General features: G+C 34.5%; 1 protein-coding gene across 3 annotated transcripts in view; it reads right to left on the bottom strand.

Annotated features, from left to right (window-relative positions):
- Positions 1–1,248: 1,248 nt before the first annotated feature.
- The window catches only part of SYK (spleen associated tyrosine kinase), a 147,871-nt gene continuing 135,121 nt past the window's right edge, over positions 1,249–13,998 (bottom strand). For all 3 annotated transcript variants that reach the window (XM_051962215.1, XM_051962231.1, XM_051962222.1), the window contains one exon: positions 1,249–2,463. In XM_051962215.1, the coding sequence (XP_051818175.1) occupies positions 2,391–2,463 (73 nt within the window). In that variant the 3' untranslated portion in view covers positions 1,249–2,390. The remainder of the gene's footprint in view (positions 2,464–13,998) is intronic.

Genomic DNA, 13,998 nt, shown 5'->3' with positions numbered 1-13,998 from the left:
ACTAAAAAAAAGAAAAAGAAAAGAAAAAGAAATTCTACAAATCCTATGTAAAAAAAAAAAAAAAAAAGGTTCCACCAAGTTTTTAAATGCTACAGAGGGTTTATATTTGCACCTAGATGTCTGGAGGGACAAGTTGAATCCTCACTGGGTTAAAAAAATCTTTTTAGTTCCCAACTGCTGCAAGTTAGATTCTTTCACTCTTTGATAGCAAAGGTAAGTTAATATTAACAGTAAAAGATGTTAAAGGTTTTTTTTTTCCCTCCTAAAAGATGAATTGTGAATATTTATTTTTATTTTAATGTCATTTATCTGAAGGGAAAAATGCTGCTCCTTAGGCTGACAGATATCTTTATCAATAATTTTTCTGCAAATAACTAAAAACTTATTTTGTAAATTTCTATTAAGAAATCAATTTCTGTGAAGTCTTCTGAAAAATCACTGGCTTGTCTGAATGTATAGATAATGCAAAATACTGCTTATTTAGCTTTTTATTAGAGAAGCCAGATGATTTTTCTGAATCAAATTTTAATTTCTATAAAGTTTTCATTTCTTCAAAAAACATAAAAGTTCTGGGAATTATGCTTAATTAATACATAAACAAAGAATAGATATGAGAGAAAAGCATGATTAAATAAAAACAATGTAACTAAATTCTATATTAGCAAAACAAAACATAACATTTTAATTTAAAAAAATTATCACATAAGTCACATAACTGGGATAATACAACTTTAAAATTCCTGTTAAGTGACAATCTAAGTTGGCTGTTAAGGTTAGTTTGATTTTTTTCAGCACTTGTTCAGCAGTCTAGAAAGCATTTAAGTGAGCCTATAAAAATATTTCTCAGAAAGGTAGCTTGTCATAACTTCAGGAAAGGAAAGCACAGGAGGTTACTTTTTAGGATATTACAGTTTTCTTCTCAACCTTCTTAACCCAAATCCCTTTCATTTTAATAATTCTTATTGATTTTGACCTTTATTTTTCAGCATGCCTCCATTTCTAGAGGAAGTAGATCACTTTGCTCCTTCCCTTTACCCACACTTTAGCCCCAATAGCAATGTTTTGTTTTGGTTTTCTGCACAAAGTTTTTACTATAGAATTACAAAGTGATTATCATCTGAGTATCTCATATTTAGACACTATTGTTAATTTGAACACTCTAGGCCCCAACAAGTATATTGCAGGGGTGGAGGGTGGATGAGAAATGATGGATGCAGGAAAAGAGAAAGTGACAATCTAGTCAAGGAATTCAGATCTTCATGCTTTATTCCAGTTAACAGTGACAGCCATAACATATTTATGACAACTGAAAGAAGGTAGAGCAAGTAGACATGGAATAGTTTTCTGCCAAATCAAAAGAGTAAAAAAATGTTTTATTAGTTTCAGTCAAGGACTATATCTACTATGCCTTTCTTAAGGTATCTATTCTATAAAATGTGCTTAATCTTTCATCTGCAAAAATGCATTTCACCATGGCTTGTAACAGAAGGACTAAGGTAATAAAAGCAATTCATTTATTAAAAACAAAACATGATTTTCATATTTTTTTCTCATTGGCATGTCTTCTATTTCATCTAACAAAGCAAAAGTAAATATAAAATATCTCTATCCCATTCAAGCCAACATATTAATACAATCTTCACAGGAAAATGCACTTTTACTCTCAGGGAATATTTTACAATGTAAAATTTGAGACTCATCAAGATCCTATTACCTTTTTCCCTCACTCTTTTTCCTCCTTCTGTCTTATTCTATTCCATTCCTCTGTGTCCTATTCCATTTTTTCTCATATTATCCAATTCTGAATAATTCTTCAATGAGAGTCTATATCAGAAAATATTTGTTATAATTCATTTAGGCTATTAAACATTCAAATGCATACATAGGGGGCAGAGAGCAGTTAAAACATAAAAGAAATTAAAATATATTTTAAAGATTGTTATGAAAACAATAAAATTATTCTAGCAGATTCCTTTTATCCTATTGTCCTCTTCCATACTCTACTACTTTTTCTGTCCTGCCATCTCATCTGCCTGCCATCCCTTTCTCTGCGTCTCTGTCTCTCTCTGTCTCTCTCTCTGTCTTGTCTCTTTCTTCTGCTTTTCTTCCCCCCCCCCTTCAATGTAATTGGGTATCCATGTTTATTTTGTAAAGTATATATATTTGGACAAAACCTGTGTTGAATGTAAGCAAAGGGAATTATAACAACAGTTATTACACAGGCAATTTTGTTCTTCAATCTTGCAATACTGAATGGTAGCTTTAGCATTATCAATAAAATGTTCTAAGTTAAATTCATTTAAGACTATGACAATTTCTTTTATAGCTTGTCTGCTGCAGGGTTTCTATGATTCCTTCTAAAGGAAATAAGAATTGAGGTTCTGGATCTGTTAATGAACAACATCATAGTAGTAATTGCGTAGTCGTAATTCAACAGCTGAAAATGCAGGTCTATTTTCAACCCTGAAATGAAAAGAGAAGTATTATTGTTTAGATACATACACATGAGAAAAGACACTTTTATGTTACTCTTCCACTTTGTTTTTTAAACTATTGGTGTATCCCAATTTTAGGATGCTTTTTATCATTTTATTTTATTTTATTTTTTTATGTAGGCAAATTAGAGTTAAATGACTTGCCCAGGGTCACACAATCAGGAAGTGTTAAGTGTCTGAGATCATATTTGAACTCAGGTCTTCTTGACTTCAGGGCTGGTGCTCCATCTACTACACCAACTAGCTGCTCCTATTTTATTTTATTTTTAAAAGACAAAATATATTTTGCTACAATTCAACAAAAATATTAATGGACAGCTGAACGACAGAACTAAAGTGAAATAAAATAATAAAACAATAAAGAGCCATCATCAGCTGAAAAAAAAAAACCTACAAATTTTCAAGGGCCAAAAATTAAGTCTGAGAATTAAATTGTGGAGGGACACAAAAGAAAGGCAAGACAGGGTTTTTGGGAGGAATATTTTCTAGAGGTGTAGATCTAGAGGTGGCGGGGGTGGGGGAAGGGAGAGAGGGATTCTAAAGATATGGTTTAATTTTTTTTTAAAGTTCCTAATTATTGGTTGACTAACAAATAGTTTAATTTGAAGAGGAGATAGAATGTGATCCCTTAGTGCCATTAGATGGTGATCTATCCATTACCAGCAAAGAAAAGAAAAGAGAAATAAATTGAAATCACATTGAAAAAAAAAATGCTGACCAAATGTGACCATTTCTGGTTTCCAAAAAACACATGGAAAGTCTAAAGTAAATGCTATGCTTTGTCCAAATGCTGGGATTTCTACCTAAAATTTCACAAGATTATACAGAGGCTAAAAAAAATGAAGACATGGTGTCAGTTGGTAAATTGTCTACTTCAATTTCCTGCTTAAAATGATAGTCAAAATTTTATCCTGAGAGTGTCAATTTCCAGCCACTTATAAGAACAATTCAAGTAAATTCAGGTAAATTAAAATGTATTTAAGTTGCTGCTATATTTAGATATAGCTGAGATACAAATGTGAAAATAAAGCAGTCGCTGCCTTTAAGGGATTTATAATCTACTGGACTGAGAGGTGCCATATATATTTTAATAGGAATGTAGGACTGCTTCAATATTACTAATATAATTTAATAAAATGATCCAAAAAATCTTATGATTATATTGATAATTTTTTTAAAAAATGTAAAACCTATTTTTATTAAAAATACTAGAAAACTCCTAATAAATGCATATTTCCAGAACACAAATGGTACCTAAATTCAAGATCAACTATAATCTGTAATAGAAATAAACTAGGTCTTTTCCAAGAGTAAAGTAAGGATATTGATTATTATCATAATATTCAATGCAGTGCTAGAAATCCTAGCTATATTTATAAGACAAAAAAAAAAAAAAAAGAAAAGAAATTGAAGCATAGGCAAAGGTAAAGTAAAATAATAACTTTATTTTTTGCCAAAAATGTTGTCGTTTACTTAGAGTATTCTAAACAGTCAACTAAGAGATTAAATGAAACCGACAACTTCAACAAAATTATAAAATATAAAATAAAAACATTAAAAACTAGTATTTCTTTATAATAGTAATAAATCCATCAGGAAGAGAAAGAAAAAGAAGTTCTATTTAAAATAACTACAAAAATATAAAATACTTGCAAAGATTCATAGAGGATGAATACAGCTAAACACCTTATGTAAGTAGACATATCTTAATTATTGGAGAAGTATTAATTGTTCATGGGAAAGACTGAGGCTACATAATAAACTATAACCTAAATTAATTTAGTTATTTGAGACATGCCAATCAAGCTAACAAAAGATAACTTCACAGGACTAGAATTTTAAGAAATAATTTTTTTAAAGTAAGAAAGAAATGCTAGATTTCAAACTGTGTTATTTTCAGGTGTGTCCAACTTTCCATGACAGATTTTGGGTTTTTGTTTTTATTTTTTGTTTTTTGTTTTTTTGGCAAAGATATCATACTTTACTGTTTCCTTCTCTAGCTCACTCCATGTAAGTGGAAACTAAGAAAACAGGGTTAAATCACTTACTCAGGCTCACAAAGCTAGTAAGTGTCTGAGGCTGAATTTGAATTCAGGTCTTCTTAATTTGAGGCCTAGCACTCTATTCAAAGCCAAGCAAAAACTGTATTATAAATTGGTAATGAACAATATAATTTGATTCTGGTTAACAAATAGAAAGGCTGATCAGTGAATTATATTAGTTTCACATCTAAAAGCAAATGATAACAGTAACCTTGTGTTTGAGAAAAGTTCTCAGCTACTAAGCTAAGTAGTCAAGTCACTATTTTTAAAAAATGCTTCTAAAACTGGAAAGCAGTCTGGCAGAAATTAGTTGTGTGTGTGTATGTGTGTGTGTGTGTAATACCAATAAAAACTCCAAATGAGTGCATGACTGACATAAACAATGATATCATAAATAAATTAAAGGAACAAGGAAGAAATTGCTTGCCAGAAATTTTTCTTCTGGAGTGAGGAACTGACCAAACATAGATAGAAAATCATAGAAAATAGACAATTTTTATTACACAAAATTTAAGAGGGTTTGCATGATAAAACCAATGTAGCTGAAACTAGAAGCAGGCAAATGAGGAAAATTGCTTCAAATTTCTTTGAAATGTTCTTATTTTATTATATTATAGTACAGAGAACTAATTAAACATTATAATACTAGGAGCCATTCTATAATTGATAAGTGGTCAAGGGTTGTAAATTTGCAAAATAAGAAAATCAAACTATCAATAGTTATGTGAAAAATGTTCAAAATTGCTAATAGTTAGAGAAATGGAAATTAAAATATCTTTTGAAATTGCATCTCACTCTCATTAGAATAGCTAAGCTGAATAAAAAGGGCAACAGATAGTGGAGAAACTCTGGATGAGGAATAAGATCCTTCAGCCTGCAGGGAACCTGCTGACAATGTATGGTTCTGCTCCCCATCTCCCTTAAGGGCTCTCGGACTTCCTGAGAAGTCAGGAGGCAAAGACAAACTGTGTTGTAATTAAAACTTTGCCACTACCAAGTGGCAAAGAGACATCTACATACAATAGCAAGTTGTTTATATGGTTCCACATGCTCAGTGTTGCTTTGGTTATATAAGAGTTTTAAGATACCCTTATATAAGGGTACCTTTATGTAAATACCCTTATATAAGGCTGAGAGAATTTGGAATAAACAGATGCCATGTTTGACAATCCACATGAGTCCCTCCTCTTCACTCCTCTTCTAAGACCAAGGAGTCAGGTTGATACCGAGACCCTCCAGAAAGTTAGTCCAGACACAACATTTGGCACCTAAACATGGCACCCTAGAAAGTAAAGTACACAGCAGCTTGACTGAAGAATTGACGAGTTCAGCAAAGGAGTCCCTGTAATTCACATAGGCTAAGAATAAAGACAGGCAAGTGGGAAAGGCTGATCTAGTCACTTTTGTTTTCAGCCAAAATAGGGAAAATGCTAACAACAGTCTCACTCCCAAAGGAAGTATGAAGCATGCTTAGTTAGAAGTAAGATTTATTGGTAATTCAGAAGCAGATCAATGAGTTTTCAGATGTTCTAGAGTGCACATCTCCTTGGCTTTCTAAGAAAGAGAGTTTGGAGTCAGAGATGTGGAAGGTAGTAGAAGAACAATTAACTGAATGGGATAAAATTACCTTTAAGAATTCCCACATATAAGAAAACAAAAAGGAAGGCTTTTAGCTTGGGGTATCAAACCAAGAAGTATGAAGAGAAAAACAAGCAGAGGATTGGTGCCAGTAGTTGTGGAGGATACAGCACATGGGAAGGAGCTAAGGAAGTCTTTTTTAGTATTTCATTTATATGTATTATTGCTCTAGGAGACTGTAGGGGTGTGGTGAATTGGGTGGGAAGGGAGTTAAGGACTGCCCTAGGAGGTTTGTGGGTCATGAAGCTTTTGTTTCCCAGTCAGCCTTCACTTCAGCCTAACCCCATACATGCACCATTGGGGTATCCTCTGATTCCAGATCCTCCTCTCCCAACTCTGCCTTCATGGGTGGGAGGAGAAGCAGGTAGTAATACCATCAGCCCTGCCATCTACATTTTTGTCTTCCTATGTCCTGAGGCAAGGCAAAGGAAAAGAGACATTTTACTGCACTTAGGATTTCTATTGAGCACTTTGGCTTTTTAGGCAGGGCTGTGGTGAAAGTCCTGCCAGCACTCTCACCTGCTTCCATCCAATGGAAAATTAATACAGCAGTGTGGGTAGAAGAGTGGCCCTTAACCAGTGAAAAAAAATCCAGGGCTTATTAGATATAGTGCAGGAGCAACTTCACCAAGGACACCTTCAACCTTCTCTAAGCCCATGGAACTCTCCTGTAAAGAAATCTGGAAAATGGAGGATGTTGACTGATTTGAGAAAAGTAAATGAACAAGTGGCGACAATGGGAACTTTTCAGCTTGGGATTCCACCTCCTACTCAATTGCCTAGGAAATGGCCTCTTTGGGTTATAGACATTAAAAATTGTTTCTATCTGAGGTTTAGACCTGAGGTTTAGATCCTCAGGATAAAGAAGATATAAAAAGATTTGCCTTTTCAGTGCCCAGTATTAATTTAGCTAATGAATCTTACAAAAGATTTGAATGGACAATTTTGCCACAGGGAATGAAAAATAGCCCTTAAGATGTGTCAAATGTATGTGGCTACTGCTCTTACTCCAGTAAGAAAAGCATTTCCAAAAGTTATGTTATTACATTACATGGATGATATCTTGTGGTGTGCAGTTGAGGAGCAAATGTTAGAAGCATGACTACAAAAGACCACAGAAACACTAAGGAAGTACCAATTGTATATATACTCAGAAAAAAAAATCAGAGACATGTTCCTTTTCAATATTTAGGATATGAAGTATATCCTAAGGTATCACAGTACAAAAATTTTCTTTAAGAACAGAGAAGTTGAACATTTTAAATGACTTTCAGAAACCAATAGGAGATATCCTTGGATATGTTCAGTGTTATGCTTAACTACTCATCAATTACAACCATTGTATGACATTTTAAGGGGAAACACTGATTTAGACTCATCTTGCCAGCTTACTTCTTTTGAAAAGAAGCCCAAGAGGCTCTGAGAAAGACTGAATTAGTCTTATCCAATGTGGTTGAGTCACTCAAAAATCCTTGGAAATATCAATTTTTGCTACAAAACAGGTTATAAAACATCAGTCCTTTATCAAGGAAACAGGGTGATTGAGTGGATGACCCCCCAAGCACAACCAAACCAAAACCTTATTCCTTACCCAGTGCTTGTGACTAGAATCTTATGGGAGAAGATCTGACAAGATAGACACCTTTTATACCAATGCACAAATTAATGTATTCTGTGAAAACCATTCCAATGACAAATTTTATTGGCCATAGCTCCAAATTTTATACACAGCTCCACCTTAAAGATAACCTGGTTTTTACATAATGCCATGGATTTTTGAAGAAAAAGTTTCTAAGGTTCCTCTTTAAGGACTAACCATCTTTACAGATACATCCAAAAATAATATTTGTGCTGAATATTCTCCTGACATAGGTATGAAAAGAATAGTCAGAACTTCCTTTCAGTCTACTCAACAGAATGAGTTATATGCAATTATGGTAGTTTGCTCTTATTATCCAGGAGATGAAAATATAACATCTGATTTGGCTTATTCAGTAGTTGTGGTACAAAGAATTGCCACAGCCCAAATAAAAATTGTAGACTCTAACATATATCAGCTTTTTAGGGAACTTCAGGAGCAAGTGAGAAAATGTCCAGTTAAGTATTACATCTTGCATTTCTATTCTCATATGGAACTTCCAGGTCTTGTTTTTTATGGAAACACAAAGCCAGATCACCTTCTCACCATGTTAGTTAACACTCCTCATTTCAGGCAACCCAAGAATCTCATTCTAAACATCAACAAGCTACACAAGCTTCTCTTTTTCCATCTCTCTCTGATGGACAAGGCTCAATTAGAACCCACTGGGATAACAAGAGGAAGCTAGGAGCATAGTAAAAGCTTGCACAGCTTGCCTTACTTTCCAAATTCTTATGTTCCCTCCAAGGAAGGAACTCTTGTGGTTTGAGATCCAATGAAATTTGTCAAATGGATATGACCCATTATAAATCTTTTGGTTGATTTATTCATATCTTTTATCCATGTTGTAGTGGACACCTTTTCAGGATTTACTGTAGCAGGCCGGAACTCTGAAAGGGTGTACTTGAATCTAAGACAGCAGAAGGCTTGTAGTTAAATACCTACTTGGTTTGAGATGGTTGTTTTCTAAATACATACTTGATGTAATGTAATGATATGGTCAATCTAGTTGGTGTATACTTAGGATAATGTGATGATGTGATGTTCTATAGCTGCATATGCCCAGTGTGGTGTTGTAAAATAGTCATGCTGGGGTATTTAAGGGAATCCCAGAGACAGAGGGCAATCTCAGCCACAGAGAAGACTTCAGGCTCCAGATTCCAGAGGCCAGACTCCATCTTTGACAAGCCACATGAGTGCTCTCCTTCCTCCTTCACTTCACTCCGCTACTAAGCCCAAGGCCTCGGGCTGATCCCGAGGCCCACCAGAGAGCTAACCCAGACGTTACAATTTACTTTTGCAATACCATCAGTAAAACAGACAGCAAAATGCAGGCTTTTGCAATTATTGGCATGCCACAAGCAATAAAAACAGGTAATGGACCTGCATATACTTCTAAACATTTTGCACACTTTTGTGCTCAGTATCAGATCTCACACACCATTGACATACCCTTTAATCCTCAAGGACAGGCAGTTGTAGAGAGGAGGAACAGAGACATCAAGATGCTCCTTCAAATACAAAAGAAAGGGGGAGCCATAGGTTGTAGCGTCTGGACTAGCTCTCTGGAGGATCTCTGGATGAGGCTTGGTCTTAGGTGGAGGAGTGATGAAGGCAAGAGACACCAGGAGAATCTCTATTTCTGCCTCCATCTTCTGTGTCACCTCTGTGTCTGAGTATGAGTTTGAGTGTCTGAGTTTGAGTCCAAGTCTGACTCCTGTCTCCAGTCATCTCAACCCTTAAATATCTCAGTATGATTACATCATTACATCACACTAAGTATATGTGAACTAGAGAACCATTATCTCATCAATCACACTGAGTAAGCACACTGCTGTAAGTATCCTTGCTTCAAGTGGAACACAGGTGGTCATGCCCTACCTGACTTCTCAGGGAGAGAGGTGAGAAATTCCAAAGGGAAAAATGGGGAGCCACACCAGATATTTTTAGCAGGTTTCCTCTGAGCTGAAGGGTCTTATACCTTACTCAGAGTTCCCCCAACAACAACAGTCCTCTACAGACAACAGGTAACTTTAGAGACCTTCTAAACTTAACCCTTTATACTATTAATTTTTTTTTTGTTGTTTTTTGATGCACTGGCTCTGGCAGACAGGTTTCATAACCCATTGGAAGGGCAGTGTCTAGTGCAAGCAACTCCAGTATCTTTAAATAATCACCAGGTGATGTGGAGAGATCCAGAGAGTGGTGAATAGAAGACAGACTAACTGATTGGGGCAGAGGGTTTGCTTGTGTCTCTACAGATAGAGAAGGAATCCAGGGTGCTGATGAGCCATATCCACCTTGTCCATCAGAGAGAGATGGAAAAAGAGAAGACCCTCAAAACAAAGGAGAAGACCCAAGAAACATTGGGTGGTCCCATCTCTGACTCTGCCCACCACTGAAAGAGCATAGCAGTTAACTCTGAATATGGCAATTGATTCATGAACATTACCATAAAAAAATTAATGAGACTGATGCAGGACTTCAAAACTTGCAGGAATCATTAGATTCCCTGAGACATGAAGTGATGGACAATAGATTGGCTTTGGACTATCTCTTGGCTGCTGAAGGAGGTGTATATGTGGTTGTGAATTGATAGCTACTTTCTATACTTTCTTTCTGGAACTCATGGAAGTTTTGTTTATTGTTTAAGTATTTTGTTTATTCATGTTGTTTGTTACATTACTACTTGCTTGTATGATATCACTACTTCTTTGTGTGATTCCTCCCATGGTGATGGATTTTTACCACTGTATATAGCTGTATACATGTATAGCTGCCTCAATTAAAACAAAAGAAATGAAGAGATGTAGAGGGCCACAGATGTTGGGGGAACTCTGGGTGAGATATAAGACCCTTCAGCCCAGAGGAAACTTGCTGACAATGTCTGGTTCAGCTCCCCATGTCCCCTAAAGGCTCTTGGCCTTCCTGACAAGTCAGAGGGCTGTGACAACCTGTACTGTAATTAAAGCAGTGTGATACGAAGTGGCAGACATCTACATACAATAGCAAGTTGTTTATAAGGTCCCACATGTGAGGTATATACTTAGCACATGTGCAGTGTTGTTTTGGTTATATAAGGATATTAGGGTATATAAGGCTGAGAGAATTTGGAATAAAAGGACTCCATGTTTGATCATCCATGTGAGTCCCTCTTCTTCACTCCTCTTCTAAGATCAAAGACACTGGCTGGTATGGAATTCCTTCAGAGAGTTAGTCCGGACACAATAATGATTACTATCCCTACTTTTTTCCTAATAAATTCTACTTCATTATTATTGTTTATGTAATTCTCTTATTTCCTATATCAGTTAACTCTTCTACTTACTTCTACTTGTTAACTTGCCTTCCCCTTATCTTCTTCTCCCCACCCTTGCCCTTTCTCTTTATCTTTTTGTCATTAATTTGTACATCTTATCCTGCTCCTGCTAGCCCACATTCTTCTATAGCCCATCTTACCCTATTACCTTATCCCTTATTTCTTTACAGATTTTTGTAGGGTGCTGTTTTCTCCTTGGTATATATATGTGTACACACACACACACATATATATATATATGTATTGTTCTCTCTTTAACTACCCCTCCTCCTCCATCCAATTCCTTTGGGGCAGTTCTTGCTCTTGAATCTTATTTGTATAATATAATAACTATTTTTACCTTTTTTCTAAATAGTTTGCTTTTAAGAGTCACATCATACTCAGTTGTACATCAATATTGCTTTTGGACTACTCATTTACTGATGTCAATTTTAGACATATGGTGTATATTTCTATGTATAAAACATAAACAGTTTGTCCTTATTGATTCCCTTTAAGTCTGTCCTTATTGAGTCTTTTTGTCATCTTTGATGTTGGCTCTTATATGTTGTTTTCTAGAGTTCAGGTTTGTTTGAGACAAAATTCTGAAAAATAATAGTTCATTGCATGTCCAATTTTTATTCAATATTATGATTAATTATAAAACTAACCTGTACATAAAGTTTGTGGCAAATGAAAGATCACAAGGCAAGTGCTCAATCCCTTGCATTTCACAGAGAACCTTATCCTGTAGACAATTCTGGGACTAGATTCATTTCAGATAGTAATAGTAGATTTGCGATAAGAATTTTCTTTTTTGTTTGTTTTGTTGCTATTTGTTTTGTTAGATATTTTTTAGTTTCCTGAACAATTTAGAAAAATAATCATTTTTAAATTCTCTCCCTTCCCTATCCTTAAGACAAGCAATTTTGTAAAAGGTATTCCCATATTAGACATGCTGCAATAGGGAAAAAATACATGAAATAAAATAAAAATATAGTAAAATGTATGCTTTGATCTATATTTAGACTCTTCAATTTCTCTCTCTCTGGAAGTATTTTTTTTTTATCATGGGATCTTTGGAATTATCTTGGCTCATTATCTTGAGCTATGTCTTTCATAGCTGATCATTCTTATAATATTGCTTTAACTGTATACAGTGTTTTCCTGATTCTGCTCACTTCAGTTCATAGAAGCTTTCCCAGGTTTCTGAAATTTGCTGGCTAATCATTTCTTAGAGCACTATATATATATATATATATATATGCTATGTTTAGCACAATCACATAACTTGGTCAGCTATTCCCCAATTAATCAGTATCCCTTCAATTTCTAATACTTTGTCACCCCAAAAAGAGTTGCTATAAATATTTTTGTTCAGAGGTCCTTTCCCCTTTTTATTGGTCTCTTTGGGCTAAAGAGCTAAAGTTGGTAGTGGTACTAATGGGTCAAAGGGTATAAACAGTCTTTTGGGTGCAGTTCCAAATTGTTCTCCAGAATGGTTAAACTAGTTCACAGTTCCAACAGTTTCAATTCTTCCACATTTGCTCCAACATTCATCACTTTTCCTTTTTTCTCATGGTAGCCAATCTGACAAGTGTGAGATGGTAGCTTAGACTTGTTTTAATTTGCATTTCTCTGATCAGTAGAGCATTTCTTCATGTGATACCTTTGATTTCTTCTTCTGAAAACTATCTGCTCAAATCCTTTGAACATTTATTAACTATTTTTTCTTTGTTTGCTGCTGCTTCTTCTTTTTAAACATATTTGGCTTAATTCCCTGTATATTTAAAAAATGCGGCAAAATCTTCCCATCCGCAAATTCTTATTTTCTTTCTAATTTTGCCTGTATTAGTTTTATTTGTGCAAATACTATTTAATTTTATGTAACAATTGACCTCTTTTGATTTCTATAATCAGTCCATTCCTAATTTGGTCATAACTCTTCCCCTTATTCATGGATCTGACAGGTACTTTTTTTTCATGTTCCTCTGACATACTTATGATATCTCACCTGTTATGTCTAAACCATTTAACCATTTTGACCAGTGTATGGTATTGGTCTAAAACTAGTTTCTTTTTTAAATTTTTATTAAAGCTTTTTATTTACAAAACATATGCATGGGTAATTTTTCAACAATGACCTTTACAAAACTTTCTGTTCTAAATTTTTCCTTTTTTTCCCTCATCCCATCCCCTAGATGGCAGGTAGTCCAATACATGTTAAATATATTAAAATATGAGTTAAAACCAATACATGTATATATATTTATAGAGTTATCTTGCTGCACAAGAAAAAATGGATAAAGTTCATCAGTTCATGTAAGTCTCTCGAGGCCTCTCTGAAATCATACTGTTGGTCATTTCTTACAGAACAATAATATTCCATAACATCCATATATCATAATTTATTCAGTCATTCTCCAATTGATGGGCATCCATTCAGTTTCCAGTTTCTATCACTTATGGGTCCTTTTCCCTCCTTTAAGACCTCTTCCTGCTGGGTTTTATTGGTAGTACATAGAAATGCTGAAAATTTATGTGGATTTATTTTATATTCTATGGCTTTGCTAAAGTTGTGAATTATTTAAACCAGTTTTAAAATTTATTCACTAGTGTTCCCTTATACCAAAGAGTGACAGTTTTGAGTCCTCATTGCCCATTTTATCGTTTTAATATCTTATTCCTTATTGCAATAGCTAACATTTCTAATAAATTAGTGAATTATAGTGGTGAAAATCAACATCTTTACTTCACTCCTGATTTTACTGTGAAGTCTTCAAATTTATCTTCATTGCAGATAATGTTTGCTCTTTTTTTTTTTTTTTAGATAATATTACTTATCATTTTAAGAAGGGCTCCATTGATTCCTGTACTTTCTAGTGT

Source organism: Antechinus flavipes, chromosome 1 (assembly GCF_016432865.1).
Source record: "Antechinus flavipes isolate AdamAnt ecotype Samford, QLD, Australia chromosome 1, AdamAnt_v2, whole genome shotgun sequence".
NCBI lineage: Eukaryota > Metazoa > Chordata > Mammalia > Dasyuromorphia > Dasyuridae > Antechinus > Antechinus flavipes.
The sequence above is the reverse complement of the archived record's forward strand: the minus strand, read 5'-3'. Positions and strand labels throughout refer to the sequence as shown.